The 20,764-nt window shown below is 36.9% G+C and overlaps 3 protein-coding genes across 12 annotated transcripts; all 3 read left to right on the forward strand.

The window, feature by feature from the left end:
• Positions 1-1,409: 1,409 nt before the first annotated feature.
• On the forward strand, positions 1,410-5,108 carry LOC104731193 (SPX domain-containing membrane protein At4g22990). Of its 4 annotated transcripts, none has more exons than XM_010450489.3 (10): positions 1,410-1,791; positions 2,171-2,226; positions 2,312-2,432; positions 2,515-2,826; positions 2,908-3,473; positions 3,545-3,852; positions 3,945-4,123; positions 4,206-4,396; positions 4,473-4,606; positions 4,693-5,108. In XM_010450489.3, the coding sequence occupies exons 2-10, from the start codon at positions 2,174-2,176 to the stop codon at positions 4,929-4,931; spliced, it is 2,103 nt and encodes a 700-aa protein (XP_010448791.1). In that variant the 5' UTR covers positions 1,410-1,791; positions 2,171-2,173; the 3' UTR covers positions 4,932-5,108. The 4 variants fall into 4 exon arrangements, with proteins under 4 accessions (XP_010448791.1, XP_010448792.1, XP_010448793.1 ...); XM_010450490.3 differs by having other exon boundaries at positions 1,413-1,791; positions 2,174-2,226; positions 4,693-5,101; XM_010450491.3 differs by having other exon boundaries at positions 1,416-1,791; positions 3,951-4,123; positions 4,693-5,098.
• Positions 5,109-7,232: 2,124 nt separating this feature from the next.
• Positions 7,233-9,387, forward strand: LOC104731194 (uncharacterized). The gene has a single exon (XM_010450492.3). It carries the CDS (start codon positions 7,440-7,442, stop codon positions 9,111-9,113), a length of 1,674 nt encoding a protein of 557 aa, XP_010448794.1. The 5' UTR covers positions 7,233-7,439; the 3' UTR covers positions 9,114-9,387.
• A 591-nt stretch (positions 9,388-9,978) lies between these two features.
• LOC104731195 (separase) lies at positions 9,979-20,690 on the forward strand. Of its 7 annotated transcripts, none has more exons than XM_087479274.1 (28): positions 9,979-10,839; positions 10,956-11,136; positions 11,259-11,366; positions 11,571-11,705; positions 11,799-12,262; positions 12,581-12,686; positions 12,799-12,924; positions 13,086-13,379; positions 13,450-13,566; positions 13,748-13,969; positions 14,051-14,164; positions 14,283-14,417; positions 14,524-14,892; positions 14,981-15,070; positions 15,184-15,447; positions 15,527-15,650; positions 15,761-16,510; positions 16,930-17,161; positions 17,291-17,393; positions 17,495-17,692; positions 17,837-17,892; positions 17,979-18,208; positions 18,280-18,520; positions 18,669-19,080; positions 19,321-19,560; positions 19,641-19,728; positions 19,850-20,365; positions 20,510-20,690. In XM_087479274.1, the coding sequence occupies exons 1-28, from the start codon at positions 10,211-10,213 to the stop codon at positions 20,524-20,526; spliced, it is 6,561 nt and encodes a 2,186-aa protein (XP_087335400.1). In that variant the 5' UTR covers positions 9,979-10,210; the 3' UTR covers positions 20,527-20,690. The 7 variants fall into 7 exon arrangements, with proteins under 7 accessions (XP_087335400.1, XP_010448798.2, XP_087335398.1 ...); XM_010450496.2 differs by having other exon boundaries at positions 14,054-14,164; XM_087479272.1 differs by having other exon boundaries at positions 19,850-20,530.
• Positions 20,691-20,764: the final 74 nt, after the last annotated feature.

Genomic DNA, 20,764 nt, shown 5'->3' on the forward strand with positions numbered 1-20,764 from the left:
ATTGAAATTATAATAGACAACTCACCGTAATTTAGATGGATTTGGTTTCTAAAGACAATTCACAATTGATACCTTCTTGGTTTTACACGGTAGTTATATTTTTGGGAGTTGAGAGGAATAGTTTTGGAAGAAAAAAATGGAATTTCTGTTAAGTCAAAATCTCTGTATGCATAAGAGAAGGATGATGAAGGTGTTAATATTACTCGCGGTGGAGAACGGAGGAGCATAAACCTGATTACCTGAGTGGAACACTTAACGTTGAGTACTTCATTAAGAAGGTAAATTTTTGTTCTCTTTTTCATTTAGAAAATAGCGTTGAGTCAAAATGATTCCATGTATATACAGTTTCGTCATTTTAAATTTTTATATGAAGGTGAAAGTCTGTTTATGATTTATTTGTGTTTGATTGTGGTAGTTAAAAGGTTTTGTTTGGATTAACAAAGCTTCAAAATATAAAAATGAAATTAATAAACTTTGCTGCATCCTAGCCAAGGTTTATATTTGAAAATTTGGTATATAAGTTTGTCAGAAACTAACTTATCAACATTTTTTAAAAGTCTGTTTAACTTGATACATATATATAGTGCTATTTCTTGATATATATATATATATATATATAGTGCTATTTTACAGCCAATGCTTATTTTCTGGTATATAGCTTGCTTTATATATAAATTTTTGTTAGAAAATAATTTATTAATAAATTATGTAGACAACTTATCATTGTTATATCAAAGACTTAAATTTCTTATAAGTAATGAACTGGTTGGACAATTGTTTTGTCATGTAGATATTGAAATCTCTAAAAAAGGATTTTGGAATGAGAAATATATGAATGAATTTTACAATCTAAAAATATGAGTATAAGTAAAATTATAAAAATGAGCAAATACAAAATACTAAATTCTAAAAACATTAAAAAATTTAACTACTCATACTTACATTACATCAAACAAAATAAGCTTAGAAATCTATCCCGCCGTGTAGCACGGGTATTTACCTAGTTTATTATAAAAATGCCATAACCTCGGATTCATTTTTACCCCCCAACAAACAAATTATAAATCATGCAGTATGATCGTAGTCCGTAGAGCTCTTCCAACGAATGAGTTTTGGATTTATTTTCAACACACGAAATTGTAAATCCTGTCTACGAAAAAGTCTACTCATTTTGTTTGATCTATTTTAACTTTTTATCAAAATTCAAAACATTAAAAAAAGAGGATAACAGAAAAGAATGAGATATTTTATGTTTTTTTAACTTTTTTTTGTTTGCCGTCATGAAAATGTTTTTCAACAGAAAAATCCCTGTTACCAAGAAAAATTTTAAATTCATTATTATCTAAAAACCAAAAATATTAAGAAAAATAAGTCAATAAATAATTGAATAGGTCCAAGTCGGACAAAAAAAAGATGGACCCGACCCTGTCAGCAGTTCTTGGTTACTCTTCATTCATCCTCTAAAAACCGTATAAAATATCGTTCAACGTGACTCCGCAGTTGCAAACTCAGAGAGGTCAGAGAGAGCCACTCTCTTTAATTTGATTTCTTTCCATTTTTTTCCCTTTTGTTTCTTTCTTTTCTCACCGAATCTCTCAAGTCGGTCATTTAGCAAAATACAATAGGGTTTTACATTAAAACAAATTACGACTTCGCAACAAAAAAACAGTCTGGGCTCTCTCTCTCTATCTCTATATCTCAACCTTTGTTTTTGTTCTCCTTTCTCGTTTACAGAGGTTTGAGATACAGAGGTTTGTAAAGACTAAAGAGTGAATCTTTAATTCATTTACGGTGAGTTTCTCTGTTCTCTCTTCTCTCTTTGATGATTAATGGCGGTTTCGCTCATTTCTTATCCATTGGATAAGAAAAAGAGGAGTTATTTGTGAATTCTTGTAGATTGCATTATAACTTCAAGTTCTTAGTGATTTGTTACCATTTGCTTCTTTTAACTCTTTAACTGAAAACAGAGTCTCTCTGGTTGACCAAATCAACACATCACAATCATGAATCACACTTATTGATACATATATCTCACACATATCCGAATCTTTATTTTCCTGTAGCAGCAACATGTCTTGTCCCCGTCACTAATTGAGTGCACCGCATAGTTCAGTTTGTGTTTGTGGTGTTAAATTAAAGCTGGATTCATTTTTTTTTATTTTCATTGTAGAAGATGGTTACCTTCGGGAAGAAGCTCAAGGAACGGAGTATTCAAGAATGGCAAGGGTAATTTCTTGATATACTATTCGAAACAGTACTAATGTTTGTGCTTACTAATGTGAATCATGGTCTCTCTCTCTTTCTCTTGTAGATATTACATCAATTACAAACTGATGAAGAAGAAAGTGAAACAGTACAGTCGCCAGATAGAAGGAGGGAATCTTGAACGTCGCCATGTTCTTAAAGATTTCTCTAGGATGCTTGATAATCAGGTAACTACAAGTTTTAATAAGACAAAAGTAGTGTGGAGCTTTTTGTAATTTGCTAGTTCGGATGTGAATGCATTAATACTAGATCGAGAAGATAGCTCTATTCATGCTGGAGCAACAAGGGTTGCTTTCAAGTAGGCTACAGAGACTAAGGGAGTCGCATGATGCTCTCCAAGAGCAGCCTGATATATCTCTTGTATCTAATCTTAAGGAGGAGTACAGAGCTGTTGGACAAGATCTTCTCAAGCTTCTGTTTTTCGTTGAGATGAATGCTATTGGTATCCGTAAGATACTGAAGAAGTTTGATAAACGGTTAGGTTATAGATTCACAAACTATTATGTCAAGACTCGTGCTAACCATCCTTATTCTGAACTTCAGCAAGTCTTTAGACATGTGGTAAGTAAAAGTCTTATTTGCAACTGTATTGATCACTCTCTTGATCTAAGCTTAACTTTGATTATAAATGTTGATATATAGGGCCTTGGAGCTGTTGTTGGAGCTGTATCTCGTAACCTTCATGAGCTTCAAAACAACCAAGGAAGCTACTTATCGATTTATGATCAGCCAGTTCTTCCACTTCAGGATCCTGTTGTGGATTCAATTAGAGCAGCAGTGGATAGGCTGACACGGTCAACAAACTTTCTACACTTCATGGCTCAGCATGCGCTTATAATGCAAGAAGAGTTACCAAGTCCACAAGATGAGGAAGGGGAAGAAGAAGATGGGAGATATCACTTCATGTCTCTGTTGTTGAATTTGGTTAACACGTTTCTCTATATGGTCAATACATATATCATTGTGCCTACAGCAGATGACTATTCCATGAGTCTTGGTGCAGCAGCGACGGTGTGTGGTGTTGTAATTGGTGCTATGGCTGTAGCTCAGCTCTTCTCTTCAGTTTACTTCAGCGCTTGGTCCAATAGATCCTACTTCAAACCCCTCATATTCAGTAGCATTGTTCTCTTTATTGGGAACTTGTTATATGCGTTAGCTTTTGACCTCAACTCAATAGCAGTTCTCTTGATTGGTCGGCTATTCTGTGGGTAAGTCTCTTTAGACTTCAAACTGCTCATATTATGAGTTCTTAAGTGATTAATCATATTGTATTGTTCAGGTTGGGATCGGCAAGAGCAGTGAACAGGAGATATATAAGTGACTGTGTACCGTTAAAGATCAGGATGCAGGCTTCAGCGGGGTTTGTTAGTGCAAGTGCTCTAGGAATGGCGTGTGGTCCAGCACTTGCTGGTCTATTGCAAGTCAGATTCAAGATATATAAAGTTACATTTAACCAAGATACATTGCCTGGTTGGGTTATGGCTATAGCTTGGCTTATGTACTTAGTCTGGTTAGCTATTTCATTTCGGGAGCCTGCACTTCAACCTGAGGAGATTCCTAAGACTTCAGAAGCGTCTAATAACTCTGGTATGTCTAGTCCCTAATTCCCTCTTTGGTAGACTGATAGATAGGAGTTATCAAAAACTGATTGTAGCGGTTTTGTTTGGTGTGAGTGATAGAAACAGTCCAAGATGTGAACCTGGAGAAAGGTATAAAACAACCATTGCTGATTACAGCAGAAGAAATAGAAGAACAAGCTGAAGATGAATGTGATGGAAGCGAAGAAGCTGCTGAAGATTCCCGTGCACCTGCAAACTCCATTGTAGCTGCGTATAGGTTACTTACACCTTCAGTAAAGGTATATAAAAACCTGAAACTTTAGAATTCACGTCTGAGATATGATTGTGCAATTATGATGATGAAATCTGATTGGTTTTCAGGTTCAATTACTGATATACTTCATGCTCAAGTATGCAATGGAGATTCTTCTCTCTGAATCTAGTGTCATTACAACTTACTACTTTGGTTGGTCCACGAGCTCAGTTGCCATATTCTTGTTTTGTCTTGGTCTCACGGTTCTTCCAGTTAACCTCGTCGTTGGAAGCTACATAAGCAACATGTTCGAAGACCGGTAAGTGTTTTCTCTGTTTGCTGATTTCTTCTATCTCCTTGATGTGTCCCTAAAGTCACAAACTTTTATGTCACAGGCAAATCCTGTTGGTCTCGGAGATTATGGTCTGTGTAGGAATACTTCTCAGCTTCCATGTAGCTGTTCCTTACACTGTGCCACAATACGTTTGCTCAGGACTCATCATGTTTGTTTCTGCAGAAGTTCTTGAAGGTAAAAAGTAAAAAAGATTGATACTACTGTACTCAAAACTTCTATATAGATCAATCTAACTAACCCCATTTGTTGTTGTTTTATAGGTGTTAATCTATCGTTACTCTCGAGAGTAATGTCGTCGAGGTTATCAAGAGGGACTTATAACGGAGGTTTGCTTTCGACTGAGGCAGGCACGATCGCACGTGTGATTGCCGACGCGACGATCACGGTGGCGGGTTACTTAGGACGGGATATGCTTTTAAATGTCACTCTGCTTCCGTCTCTAGTCATTTGTGTTTTGTCCATCGTAGCTACTTGTTTTACTTATAACTCCATGTATTAGTGGTAAAATTTTTATCCCTTTAATAACAAAATCGTTACAATTTGAACCAAAAAAGTAGATGTCACACTAATAAAGGGTACGTTGACTAAAACATTAATGACATATCAAAAGGACCATTAGCCTGCGCTTTAGGCAAAAATTAATACAAAATCGGTCACGTGATTGGATAATTATTGTGTTATGGACCTCAAGCTCCTACTTTACTCTTCTCTTTGGTGGATCATCAGAATTAATTTCTATAAAGTCTTTGATATTTGTTTCTTTCTTCTTCTTATTATAATCACATCACCTGCTGTTTACATATTTTGACGATTTATTTCTGTGAAATATCATTTCGAAATGTAACAAAACTGTTCTTTTTTCAGAAGTTTCTTCGTTTGCTACTTTTTTTTCCTTGGTTTTTCTGTTTATTTTGTTGCGGTCATATAGTGGATGCCACACGGATTGTAATAACGCCAAGAAAAATCATAAATCATTGTAAACTTGTGATTTGGTTCGTTGAAAATGAAAGATGCCACTAGCAATTGTTCCTTGTTTTCCTTTTTTTCACTTTTTGTTATTTTTTATATATTGTGTTTCTCAAAGATATAATGCTTTATAATCTCCACATAATTTTGTCTCGTGATTCTTAATTACAAGTCTCCTCCAAACATATATATCATATATGCATGTATGGCTGACCAAAATCAACAAGTTGGTTTTAGTTAAGCAACGTTCAATGGTAGAATCTGACAGTAGATTCAGAATTTCATAAATTTGATTTATTATTATGCGACCATAAATCTCAATATATTTTATGTGACATATTTTGTTTAATTTGTGTTAATAGATGTGAGTATCCTAAGCTAACTTTCTTTTTGTTTCTGTCAATTATGCATTAAGGAAATTTATTTGAAGTCCGAAATGAAGATATACAAAACACTAACACAAACCACAAGTTTACAAGTTTTATTTATCTTTTCTAAAATTAATCAAACACTATATAAAAAAAAAAAAAAAAAAAAAAGCAATTTGTACCACCCAACATGTATACCTAAACACACCCATGTAGTGGAGTCAGGAGTGGATGATATATACATGGACACGTATAATATGGATAAACGCACACACATACATTCCATGTTTGATTGTGATGAGTGTAAAGACATTAATGATTAAAGTGTAGTGTAAACACGAGATGAAGAAGAATAAGAAGATATAATATTGACCAAGTCCAAAGCGCGTCGCCCTCGAGGTTCTACTTCTACGTGCATGATTCATGAAATGATGAAGTTGCCATCTACTTTCTCATTCGTTTGAAAGGACGATGTTACAAAACAGATGAAACATGATTAGCATTAAGCAGTGTTCAAGCAGTGTTCAAGAAAGCGCTAGGCGGTATCTGAGCGGTGATCCAGCGCCTAGCGCCTAGAACGCCTAATCGGGGTCTAGACGGTTTTTAGGCGGGTTAGACGTTTACAACATAAAACATTATATATATAAAATTATGTATAAATATATGTTAGAAAAATAAAAATAAATATAAATTATATACAAAATTAAGAAAAAAATATTTATTTAAGTTATATTAACAACATATAAACATTTATAATTACGTATATAGATATAAAACTTAATAATTTAAATATATATAGTTAAAAATCAAAAATAAATATTAAAATTAAATTAATGTAATTTTAAGCGGTTTAGACGGTTATGTAGGCGTCTGCTGAGCGCCTAGCGCCTAGACCGCTTTCTTGAACACTGGCATTAAGGAAGAAAATCTTATAGTAAAATATTATTTCAGTTAGGAAGTCTCTTGCACAAGTGATTTAGTATACTTAACAAAATAAAAAAAACATAGTCCAATATATCGTTATAAGAAATATTAAAAAGTAGTAGGCCAAAAAAAAAAAATTATATCTTGACTTGGACCCCATTTCATGGATATAATTTTATTGGTCATTGGTCAATAAACATCTGGCCAACTTTAAAAATTATAAACTAATAATCTCTTTGATTGCTTATTTGTGTTTCCTTTACCAACATATATATTACAATTCTCATTACTATCACACACACACACACACATTCACACTAATCAAATCGAAATAAATATACTAATATAAGCCAATAAAGCTATAGATAAGTCAACTCTGTTCAACCTTGAACGTGAGCATATACTTACCTAACAAACTATAATATTCTTTCTATATACATTATTGTTATTTTCTTATTTTAATAATTGACTATACTATTCATCAACTGAAGTTGAAGTCTTAAAATTGGTTAAGCTATTGAAGAAGAGTAGCAAAATTTTGGTATGAACTTTTCTTTTGATTGACTATGCATTGCAATTAGATTACGACAGCAAAATAATTTTCCTAAAGACCCAATTTCACACTTTTTTTTAAATCTCATTGACTTCAAACGTTCTCTCAAGTCACTCCTCCCTCTTTTCTCCGGACAAAAAAACAGAGGAACAGGGGAGAGAGAGAGAGAGAGAGAGAGGAAAAAAAAAAGGAAGAGATGAAGAATTCACACTTCATACAAGAAGCTTGCTTCAATGGCTGCTGTTCATCACCATTCTCATCTCATTCAGTATCTGAGAAACCAGAAGAGCTAGAGTTCTCAGTAATCACAACAGGAGCTTCTTTACTAACTCAAGACGCCAAATTCACGAGCCAAGAATCTCTTCCACGTCTCCGTACATCTTTCTACGATCTCATCACAGCTTTTCCAGATTACTTGCAGACGAATCAAGCCGATCATCTCCGATCTACTGATTACCAAAACCTCTCGTCCTCTCCACACGTGTTTGGTCAGCAACAACCTTTGTTCTCTTACTCCCAGTTTCCACAAGTCTCAGAATCAGAACCCGATTTGAATCCTTCTATACTTACCTTGTCTTGCAAGCAAGTAAGCTCCGGTAAAGAACTGATAACATTCGCGAGCGAAGAAGAATCTCAGTTTCAGTCGAGGATGAGGAGAAGACTCACGAGTTTTATGAATCTTGACGAATCCGAATATCACATGATTCTAACTCAAGACCGTTCCTCTGCTTTCAAGATTGTAGCAGAACTCTACTCTTTCAAAACAAATCCTAACCTTCTCACTGTCTACAACTACGAAGACGAAGCAGTTGAAGAAATGATCAGAATCTCAGAGAAAAAGGGTGTAAAGCCCGAATCAGCCGAGTTTTCGTGGCCAAGCACTGAGATTAACTCGGAGAAGTTGAAGAGAAGAATCACTAAAGGGAAGAGAAGAGGAGGCAAAAGAGGGCTCTTTGTGTTTCCACTTCAATCTCTAGTCACAGGAGCTTCGTATTCATACTCATGGATGAGTCTAGCTCACGAAAACGAATGGCATGTACTGCTAGACACCTCTGCTTTAGGTTCTAAAGACATGGAGACTTTAGGGCTTTCTCTGTTCCAACCAGATTTCCTCATCTGTTCTTTTACAGAGTTTTTAGGTCAAGACGATCCTTCTGGTTTCGGTTGCTTGTTCGTTAAGAAATCTATCTCTCCAGCTTTGTCGGAAGAGCCAACGAATCCGGCGAATCTCACGGCCGTAAAAGCAGAACCATCTCGGAAATGGAAAACAGAGTACTCTGAACAAAATGACCACGAGGACTACAAAGCGGCGTCTACTTCTGGCAATGAGATAATTGAAATCGAATCATCATCGAATGAACAAGATAATAAAGCAATGATTGAGTTTCGAGGATTGGATCACGCAGATTCTTTGGGACTAATACTAATCAGTAGAAGGTCAAAGTCGTTGACTTTATGGCTAATACGAGCCTTGATGACTCTGCAACATCCAGGCTCTCATGAAAAAGAGTTGCCTTTGGTTAAAATCTACGGACCAAAGACGGAACTAAGTCGAGGGTCGTCGATTTCGTTCAACGTTTTCGACTGGCAAGGCGAAAAGGTTGATCCTTTGGTGGTGGAGAGGCTTGCGGAGAGGGATAAGATTGGTTTGCGATGTGCGTATTTGCATAAGATTAGGATTGGGAACAAGAGAAGAAGTGATGAAGCTATGAGTTTGAGATTGTCGGTGGTGAGTGTTAGGTTAGGATTTATGATGAATTTTGAGGATGTTTTTAAGGTTTGGGAGTTTGTGTCGAGGTTCTTGGATGCTGATTTTGTTGAGAAAGAGAAGTGGAGAAAGAAAGCTCTTGAGAAAAAAACCAATGATTGATTTTATTGCGTTAATTTGGGAAACCGTATAATCTTAATCCGCATGGTTCAATTTTGTCACATATGGAATGGTTGAACATTTTCGGATTTGGATTTCGGTTTTAGGCACTAGCTAGATTTTTTTTCCTTTTGTTTTGGTTTAGTTTTGATTCATTTTGGTGGGTATATATTCAACTTGGTTTCGGTTTGGTTTGACAAAACCAAAATCAAAGGCACTTTCATTTTTCTTTTTTTTACTTTTAATAAAAGGTGAATAGATTAGTAACTTTTGGAAATTTGAATACGTTATTTATAAATGATATTGCAGAAATTATGTAACAAAATATTTAGCATATAAATCACACTCATATTAAACTGAGCTAAAATATCAAATACTATTTGCTGTCAATCAAAACGTGTCCAACAATGTATGTACACTGTACTTAAAGGTAGTACGGGTACGGGGTACCTTAATTTTGGATACGATAGTTTTGTGTCCACGGACAAAGCTTGCACACAAAAAACGTTATCACAAGTGTTCGAGTTTGGATTGTGATATAACAACAAAATATTAACACAAACCATTAAGTAAGTTTGAATAACTTAACTAAAATCACATGAAAAAGTATAAGATTATCATAAATTATAAAAACTCATATATAAATTAAGTAAGTACAATATATTAATATCCAAACTATCATCTATTTTTAACAAAAAAAAAAAAAAAAACTATCATCTATGATATTACTTGATTGCAAAACCTCCTTAAACAGAAAGGGCTTTGTAAAAGTAAAGTGGGCTTTTATTTTAAATATCATATACAAGCCCACTACAAACCGCGAGAGAACATCTAGAAGGTGTTTTAAAAAGCCGTTTAGGGTTCTTCTAATTTCTAAAACTTGTCAAAAATTCCGAAACATTTTCAAAATAATTACAGAAAACAGTTTATAATTCTGATAATTTTTCAATTTCAGATAAAATTCAACTGTCTTCTTCACTACGATTCTTCACGTCGAATGAGATTTTGAAATTACAAGGAAGAGAGAGTGACTAGAGTAGACCTAGAGGAATGAGCATCTTCTTCAATTAGCGGGAATTCTCAAAAAAATTTTGAAATCAATGGCGTCCGCTGACGACCTCCGTCTCCTCTCACTCATCGACTCCTCCTCCTCCGCCGGCGACAATGTCTTCTCCTCTTTCTCTGATTACCTTAAACCTTTCTCTACTCTATCATCATCAACAACTTCCCGGAATAAAAAACAAGACCGAGCAACCACCGTTCGAGCCCTAGCCAAGCAATTCCTTCCTTTCCTCAACAAATCGATGTCGCTGCTACCGAAACGCCTCTCCGTCGCCAAATCTAATGACGGAGCTCGCGAATTCGCCTTGGGCTTGTTCCGCGTTTATGAGCTTTGCGTCGATTGCTTAGAATTGGTCTCCGCGCAGTTAGCTTGTAAGCCTCATACCGTTCAGTCTCAGAGGCTGCGGATGATTTATTGTCTCGATGTTTGGGGTTTGTATGAGAATGTTTATGCTGAAGGGTTTAAGGTTCTGGAGAAGTTAAGAGGCGGCTCTGATTGCAAATCCCGGTTGTTACCTGAGGTTCAGGATGGTGAGGCGCAGCTGGCTTTGGTCGTTGTTGATGCGGTGAATGCCATTGTTAAGGCTGTGGCAATGGGTCAGCACTTAGAAGATAAGCGGTGTAGGAAAGTCCTTGTTTTGATCGAGGAGGTCAGACCCTGGTTTAGGTCAGTTTGGGATTATTTAACTTTCTCTTCTTTGATTATTATATCAATGCTGCTTCCATTTTGCACCAGTAAGTTGAATTTTTCTTAGCACAGCCTGAAATTTTGTTACTGTGTAGGGTCTTAGATGCTAAGGCGAGTGAAAAGTTGCACAGAGGGATCGTGGCAAATATGGGTAAATGTGCTGTTTCCTTGGTTAAAGAGGCTGAACATTTCGATGAGGATTTGGTGCTGTCTTTCTGCGACTTAACTGTGAAAGAACACTATAAATCTGCATTGTCAAAAGATCGGATTTATAAGGTTGCTTTTGTCCTTTGATGGCTTTCTTTCTTGCTGCTGCTTTCCTTTTACATGCTGTCAATCTAATAGATAGTTAAATCTGTATCCCTAATAGATAGTTAAATCTGTATCCCTGTTTCCAGTTTGCTCGCGAGGTGCTTTCTGTTCTGTTCGGATTGAAGTATAGAAAAATGTCAGTGATCATTGACATTTCAATGGCTTTGTTGCGCAGCTTAACTTGCCAATTTGAGGTTTGCGCGAATTCCTTGCATCTTAATTATTTATTGTCTTGTGTACATCGAGTAACTATTTCCACCACCAAATTTTCCATACATTCTGGTGTCACCTGCTCCTTTATCTGTTGCTAGGTTGGATGACTTTAGGTTTCTGCTAGCTTCTCCGTTGATGTTCTACCGTAAACTTGCAATGCCTTATAAACACTGCTTCTTTTTCAGGATGAAAGTAATGAGAATTTGATGGACTTTTTTGACCTAGTCGCTTATTGCGCGCACAAGTTTCGAGCAGCAGGAGACATGTACTGTGCAAAAGTTTCAAAGAAATTAAATGAGATGGCAGCTATTTTCATAGAGGTAGTTTTACTCTCCTAGGCATGTAAACTTGCCTTAACTTATTCATGATTTATTCTGGTGTATGAGGTGATTTACAAATTGACTGCTTGGCAGGCAATTCCCCAACTTAATCTGGTTCTTAGACTGTATTCGACTGGGCTGTCCATCACGGTTTGCGATTCCAAGCTCGGAGAAAGTAAGGATAAAGATGCAACAGATGATTGGAAGATCCAAGCTTTGTTTGATGATGATGCTAGATGGCAAAGCTTAGCTTCTTTACTTGGCATGGTTGATAGTTACTCAGGTGATGTGGGCAATCGGACTGGTTCATCATTGATTGGTGGGCGTAAGAACTACAACAATAAAAGACATGATTGCTGTATAGAGAGGAACGAGAAGACTTGTCGGCCAGAATACTTAGATGCCTTGAGATTCTTGTGCCAACCGCTTGCAGACTTGATATATTCAGTGAAAAGAAAAATTGTGTTGAAGACAGAAATGCCCTGCGCTTCTGCTCATCTAACTACTATTCACGATGCCTTTCTCCAATTTTGTGATGGCTGTCTCTTCCTTCAAAGGTAAGGTGATCATTATCTGTCCCTTATGCTATATTCTGTAGCTTTTAGTCAGAGTCGTGCGCATCATCAGAAGATTGTTTTTGCTTATCACATAGTTCTTTTAAATTGTAGGTTTTATGCAACTGTAAAAGCAAATTTTTGTCACCAGTTTTTTCAATATATATATGTTGTTATCATGGTAATATGCAAATCATTGGCAGGTGAGATGATGTCTAAATTTTCAGTGCACTTAGAAAGTGGAAACTATATCAATTCTTTTGTGAAATCATCTTTTGTGGGTTGAATGCATCCCTCACATCTCTTGTGCCCACTTCTTAGATGCACGTCTGACAAGGGAGATAGAGAAACTGACAATAACAAAGCTTTGTTAAACGTGGCTATGGGTGCTTTCATTGTCTCATTGAGAACCCAGCTTAAAGTGGAGGTTTGGTATTAATGTGCAGTGCATACAAATCAATGGAATTTTGTTTGTTCAATTTCCTGAACATGCGATCGATCATAAATCTAACTTAGTAATCGAACATCTTTCTTTTCAGATCAGTGCCCATGTAATTGAAGTTGTAATTGCCAGTCCATGGATCCGATCTCAAGAACTCAAGTATCTAATTGCGACGCTTTACAATATCGGTATCGTATTGTACAGAAATAAGGAGCTAAATAAGGTGGAGGACATGATTTTTAGCGTCTTATAAATTTTCTATGCAAACAAGACTGGAATAAAAAATCTGGTTTTGCTTTACTTGTGCGGACCTATGCATCTAAATGATACATTCTTTTACTTCTTCTTCTCATTGTACATTTTATAAAGTGTTCTACTTTGCAGGCATGTGAGGCGCTTGAGCTGAATTCCAAGGCATCATGGAGATGTGTTGAACTACATTGTCAGATGTTTGTAAATCAGTCTAGTTCATCTGATACTGACTTGTCAGAAGAGGCCATTATGGATTTTGTGGGCGAAGCATGTAAGAGGTGTGCATTCTACCTGGATATACTCCAGCAATGTAGCAGATGTAAGATTAGACAGAGTATTGTTCATATTCTAGAAAATTGGTTGTCAGCTGAACATCTGATTAGAAGGTTACAAGGTCCTGAGGCAATTGTTAAGCAGTGGGTTAAGGTAAATTTTTGATGAAGTACCTTTATACAAATTTTTGAATTACAAGTTATTGAGTCTGTGCTATCAACAGATAGAACGGGAATGTCACACGAATCTGGATGCGGCTGATTCTTGTACAACTTTGTACTCACTGTTATTATCTTCTCCAAAAAAGTCAAAGCGTGGTATCGGAAAAATCCTAGAGCAGGTTCGGATCCTAACAACCTTTCAGTTAATGTTTGAATAAAAGTTTGCGCATGTTCTAACTTGACGGGGCATGCTACTAGAAATTCCCTTGGATACTTAATTGGTGAATGTACTTTACCTATAAAATTGGTGATCCTGATTTGTTTTTAATTTTATTTTCTCTTTTCTATAAATGCTTGCAGGAGCTTATTGCCTATGAAAAAATGTTCTCATTAAGTTCAAATCTAGGTCAAGTAACGCGAATCACGATAGCAGATATCCTTTTGAAGGATGTTTATGTCACTGAGGATACGCATATAGAGAGAGCAAGAATCTTAATATGGAAAGCACGAATGACAAGGACATCTGGAACTGAACATCTAAATGAGTGCATTTGTTTACTGTCAGAAGCAATCTCTATATTGGTATGTGTCTTAGTACCTTCACAATTAATAGCTCGTATAATGGCTTGTATATTTAGTGAACAAATTTCATATGTATGAAAGCAGGATGAGGTACATCATGGGCCAAACAAAGAGGGTACTCCATCTTCTCACATGTTACCTATTGCGTATTGCTTGAGGGCTTTCTGTACCCAGGAAGCTGAGCCAAACTCGAAGGTGCAAATGCGTATTGCATAGCTTCTAATCATTGACAGTTTATCTTTCAGTTGGTGAATTGTGTTTCACTGTTTACTTAATCTTTCTTGAAACATTTTGCCTCGCCCCTTTTGCGCAGAAAGTTTTTCAAGATATTAGAACTTCACTAAATCTCTGGCTGAGGATTATTAGCCTAGATGATAGCGGGGACAGTCTACCAACAGAGAACATAATTCCGTTACTGTATAATATGATTGATTTAATGTCAGTGAAGGTAACATTTTTCCTATTATCTAGCTGCACTATGTTTTTTGAGTGGCATACTTTATAGTGCGTTCTTCATATCTATCTGGCCGTTGATACTTTTTTTCCATCTCCAGGGATGTACAGAGCTCCATCATCATATATACCAGCTGATTTTCAAATTGTTCAAGTGGAAGAATGTCAAATTGGAGGTCTGCCTTGCAATGCTGTGGGAATGTAGAAGGCTTAGTCATGCCTTATGCCTTTCCCCCATAAGTGATACCTTTATCCGGACCTTATCAGAGAATTGTGGTGACAAATCTACATGCATTAATTTCTGGATAGATTGCTTGAAAGATTCAAAAGCAAAGTTAATTGGGTTCCAGCAGAACTTCCATGATTTACATAATAATTACTTGCGTGCCTCCAATAAAGATGAAGGCCCCTTTCAATCAGACATCACAACTGATGATATTAAAGATGCAGCTTCAGAACTCATTTCAAGTGTAAGAAAGTTAACTCATGTGGAGTTTTGTCCTCTCAAAACAATATCTATGGGGATCATCCAAATTTTGCTAATGAATGTCATTGCAGGCTTCACTCTCTGGTACTTCATCTTTTGTAGCTGCATATCTCTATTATGATCTCTGTGAAAGGCTCATATCATTTGGAAAACTTTCTGAGGTAAGGTAGTTATACATATATTACATCTATTGCCCCCAAAGTTTGATTGTGAATTACTGCCAGTTTCATTGTTATAATCTCTTGAGTTGATGGTCAACCATTTTCTCTTACAGGCTCTTTCATATGCAAAAGAAGCCTATAGGATACGGACTCTTATATTTCACCAGAAATTTAAGTATTCAGCTGAGAAGCAGTTCGAAAAACACAACGACGCTGGAAAAATATCAAAGATACGGACTTTTGGCTTAAAAAACTTCCAAGTCTACGGATGGGTAGCAACTGATTTTTGGCCATGTGGAAATTTTCTCTGGGACGTCAATTGCTGCTACCTAAGTCCTTGGAGTGTACTCCAATGTTATTTGGAAAGCACCCTTCAGGTTCTGTTTCTGTTCAAACTTTCTAGTCTAGCTGGGTCCCATCAGTTCGCTGTTTCTCAATTTGGTGTCAAATGTGCAGGTTGGAATTCTTAATGATCTAATAGGGAATGGACTGGAGGCAGAAACCAGTCTATCATGGGGAAAAGCCATTTCATGCTCGCAAAGTCTATTCCCTTTTGCAGTTGCATTTTCTTCTGCCTTAGGTATGAAACTACTCCTTTATTCAATGGGTATAGTCTTTTCTTTTAGGTTTCCTTAATCATTTTGTTAATAAGCTGCTTGATTTGTTTTCTTTCTTCTTTAATTTCTCAAGGAAATCTTTACCACAAAAAGCAGTGTCTGGGTCTGGCAGAAAAGGAACTCCAAAATGCAAAGGAGATATTAATTGCTAATCAGCGAGATTTTTCGTGCCTCAAGTGCAAACTGAAGTTGGAAGTTCAATTGGATAAACAACTTGGAGACATATCTCGGAAAAAAGTTGATAGAGTTTCCCAGACAGATGGATTCTTGCATGCTGAAAGCTTGTTTAGTACTGCCCTGGGAAAAGTCTGTTGCTCAGCGTGGAAAAGCTGCATCAGATCACATGGGGAAGATATTGCTGAGGAAATAGTGATTGATAGAAATGGAGGGGAAGTTTTAGGACATAAATTAAGTAAAACAAAACTCAATATAAAGGAGCCAACAGGAAACAGAGCCTCCAGAAGGGGTCGAAGAGCTATCCCAACTTGTTTGTCAAAGGACAAGGATTTGATATCTGAGCCAACGTCAAGGTTGACTCGATCTATGCGTCAGTCACTTAAAGAGCAATGCCAAAACCTTTCCAATGTGCCTGAAGTTATGTCAAATAACTCTAATTTCTGTGATAGATCTGATGGTACTAGGGGTGATAGGGTGCTCATGGACACAAAAAATGCAGTCCTTGGCTTTTGCATTTGCTACAAAGAGAAATGTCAGCAGTGCCTGTCCGAAGAGGCAACAGAATCTGGGTCTCTCAACAATTTAGTAAGTTTGAAATGGGAACTCTGCCATAGGAAGCTTGCGTCCTCAATACTTGTTAGCCTTGGTATGCTCTAATTCCTTATGCATCTGCTCACTCAAATAGTCAAATGTGCATGCATGCATATGAAGTTAGCCTTTTGACATTTTCCTGTTGAAACAATCTAATAGCTTAATAGTTTAGATGACAACTAATAGTTTAGATGACAACTGAGATCCAGTAACCTTTTGATTCATCCATTGTCGATAAAAAAGTAATGGGTATGAAAACCCTTGAGTGAGTTTCGAGGCCAAATGATCATATTCTCCCTTTCCATGCTTTTGTTTTATGTTCTGACCATTCTCATGTAGTTCATGAAAATTGTGTTGGCTATTCATATGTTTATTCTCTTAAAACACACACACACATGGTATATACACGTCTCACATATGAATCTTTGCTAGAAGATGAGTATCTCTGCTTACAGTTTTAGTTTTCCAATTCAGGAAAATGTTTGGCAGACTCTGGTAGAGTTCATCTAGCTCATGAGGCTTTACTGCATAGTATCTCTGTTTTATTTAAAAGCAACTGGTCCAGCCACAACCAGCCTTCTGTCAGTCAGCTGCTGGAGTTTATTAGGAAAGAAGTTGCAAGAGATGAATTCGCTGTTGATCGTGCAGTAATACTATACAACTTGTGCTGGTTGAATTTGCGGAATTACCACTGCAGGGAGAGTAGGTATGTGAGACATATATCGGTTGTATACCACTTGGCCATGTAAAACATCATATGCTAAATTGATTAAGTATGCTCTTTAGAACTGTGTACTTATCATCCTTTTAACCTCTTAATTTTTACCTTTAATAGGTCTATTTGCTGTGATCTGTCTCATATTCCTTTCACAAAACTGGTGTCATGGTTAATGTTAGCATTTGTACTCAGCAGAGAGGTTCCAATATTATTTCAAAAGGTATAAGCTTGGGTTGTTCAACAGTAACCTGTCCTTGCCTATTTTGCTTCAATCTTAAAATCATTGTTGTTTGGTATAAAACTGTTTTTTGTCCCTGGTAGGTTTCAAGATTGCTTGCCTCTTTATATCTGCTTTCTTCATCGAGTGCTGAATTCTCATTCGAATATGATGGAAATGAGATGTCAGCAAGTCATTGGGTCTCATTTTTCCATCAAGCCTCGCTTGGGACCCATATCAGTTACCATTTCATTTCAAGTTTGAGTGGAAAACACAAATCACGGTGCCTCTCAGATAAAGAGGTAACTGAAGTAGGTTGGATAAGTTTTTTCAGCTTCTCAATTTGTGGATTGACGTCGGTGTTATTGATGATATTTTGACGTAGTTATTGATTGCTTTTTTCAAAGTAGGTGTTTCATCTTCTATCTGACAGCTTTTATTTTCAGTGCACAGAGGCTACTTGCTCGAGCTGCATGGTTCCTGAGGATTTGGACTTACCCAGGTATAAGATTAATTTAACTTAAGCAACCAGACATGCTTTATAATTTTCTGTTGGCTGACTCTGTATCTCCTTACTCGCCATTGTAGGCTTGCTCCTGAGCGTACTGAAGATCTTGTACAATTTGCTAGAGAATTTTTCATCAATCTTCCAAGCTCTACAATCATCTGCATTAGTTTGCTTGGAGGTGCTTTAAACCAACTGTTACAGGAGCTAATGCACATTCGTTCACCTGTTTGTGCCTGGGTGCTCATATCACGCCTAAACCCAGAAAGCCAACCGGTTGCCACACTTCTACCTGTAGATTCGATTTTAGAAGGTAGTATGAATTCCATATTTGTTGATCAATGGTGTTTATATTTTGTACTCACGATCTCATTGATTCACTAGACAAGTCAGATGACAGTGCAAATCTTAGCTCTACGAAAGCGACTCAAGTCGAGAGTTTAAAAGGGCCCTGGCTTTGTCCATGGGGTGCCACCGTGGTTGATGAGGTAGCTCCAGCATTTAAGTCAATATTGGAGGCAAGCTACGCATCATCTTCTATTCCTAAAGAAGACACAACAGAGAGTAGATGCCAGTGGTGGAAAAAGAGAAAGAAACTTGATCATCGCCTGGGAATATTTCTAAGGTATTATGGCTCTCTTTTTAATAACACGTGCACATGTCTGTCTATTTTACAACTATAGGATTGTGTTTTGATCCATCTTCTTAACCGACAACTGGGTAAGGGTCTGCATGTGTGTAAACAACATCAGATAACCATTTTTTTGTTCTAGGAATATAGAAGCTTCCTGGCTGGGTCCCTGGAGGTGTCTGCTTCTTGGAGAATGGTCGAACTACAAATTGCCTGACTCAGTGCAAAAAAAGCTGGTGAATAATCTCAAGTCCAAGTGCAAAATGGAAGTAAATGAGATGCTTTTGAAAGTTATTCTTGGTGGTGGTACGGAAAACTTAAAAGGAGAAGCATGTGTTGCTCAGCTTTCTTTAAGAAATGGTTGCTATGTAGGTAGAGGGGGATATCTTTACGAAGAAGATAACTGTAAAACTCCTACTGCTGCGTCTAATATATCTGAAAGTAGGCATGAATTGGCCTTAAAACTGATACATGACGCAGCAGCCAAACTAGGGCAACAAGACGAACAAGAAAACAGAGAACCTATCATTCTTGTGTTAGATCCGGAGGTTCAGGTTCGTCAATTATATCCTTATAATTTTCCTGCACATGAATTAGAAAGTTTGACTGGATGGTTTTATCCATCACGATTCTTAATGAAAAACATAGATCCTTTTCGTGAAGACTGCTGCTAATTCTTGCATGATATAAAATATTGGGTTCGATGAATATTAAATTTTAAGCTATTGGTTTTCAGGTTGATCTGATGTTTAAGCTGTTAATGCAAATTTAACTAACCTTCTGATTTTGCTTAGATGCTTCCTTGGGAGAATATTCCGATACTAAGGAAACAAGAGGTGTACCGCATGCCTTCTGTAGGTTGCATATCTGCTGTGCTAAAGAAGCGCAGTCTCCAAGGAGAGCCAGCAAGATCTCATCTTGATTCCTTCCCTCTTATTGATCCGCTAGATTCATTTTACTTGTTGAATCCTGGTGGTGATCTCCCCGAAACACAAGACATGTTTGAGAGTTGGTTCAGAGATCAAAACTTTGAGGTAACATACAAAATCATACTTATACCAAACCTTATTGTGATGTTTTGTTTTCAAACTTCCATGATTGTGTATACTTTCAGGGGAAAGCTGGATCAGAACCAAGTGCTACGGAGTTGACAGAAGCATTAGAAAATCATGATCTCTTTCTTTACTTTGGTCATGGAAGTGGTATGATTCTTCTAGCACTTTGAATTTATCAACCGTTTAATCGTAAATCGTTTTTTTGGTGCAATCTTCGTTTACTTGAGATTGATTTCTAAAAGATCCTCTACCTTTCATGATACGGCAGGAGCACAGTATATACCTAAGCGTGAAATAGAGAAGCTAGATAACTGTTCTGCAACTTTCTTAATGGGATGCAGTAGTGGTTCACTATGGCTAAAAGGCTGTTACATTCCAGAAGGCATACCACTCTCTTATCTACTAGGTGGATCTCCAGCCATTGTGGCGACTTTATGGGACGTAACAGACCGAGACATTGATCGGTTTGGGAAAGCGTTGTTGGAAGCATGGTTGCAGGAGAGGTCAGGTTCTTCATCAGAGGGTGGATGTAGCCAGTGTGAGTCATTAGCTAATGAACTCGCAGCCATGAATCTAAAAGGAAACAACACCACCAAGAGGTCAAGGAAACCGTCTTTGCGGAACAAGCCAGCTCCATCAAATGTTGATGATGGGTCAGGGAAGAAGATTGAGTGCAACCACAAGCAGAGACGTAAAATCGGTTCATTTATAGCCGCAGCTCGAGATGCGTGCACCTTGCAACACTTGATTGGGGCTGCACCGGTCTGTTATGGTGTACCAACAGGTATCACAAAGAAAAAAGGAATCGATGCTCTTCTTCCTTCTTCATCTTGTTAGTTGGAAAGAGCATTTCCTAATAAGTCCCTTCTTAACTTGGAATCCTCATTGTTTGGTCATATAATGATTTTTGAGGGATATATATATTTAGGACTGAAGGACTTTTAAATCATAGGATCATATGACAACACAAGAGAAGAGAAGAAAAGAGACTCTAGAGATATAGGTATTCATCCCTTCTTTTATATAACCAATTGTAAAGAGAAATATATCACATGGTGCACATCCTTCAGATTTTACGATCAATTTCTGCGTATTTCAGAGTTCAGACATTACTTGTTCATGTTATATCATCATTTTTGTTTTCTATTTTTGCATAAAGGAAAGAGGGCATTTCAAACTGTTA

The sequence above is a fragment of the Camelina sativa genome, chromosome 12 (genome assembly GCF_030686135.1).
Source record: "Camelina sativa cultivar CO46 ecotype springtype chromosome 12, ASM3068613v1".
NCBI classification, from domain to species: Eukaryota; Viridiplantae; Streptophyta; class Magnoliopsida; order Brassicales; family Brassicaceae; genus Camelina; species Camelina sativa.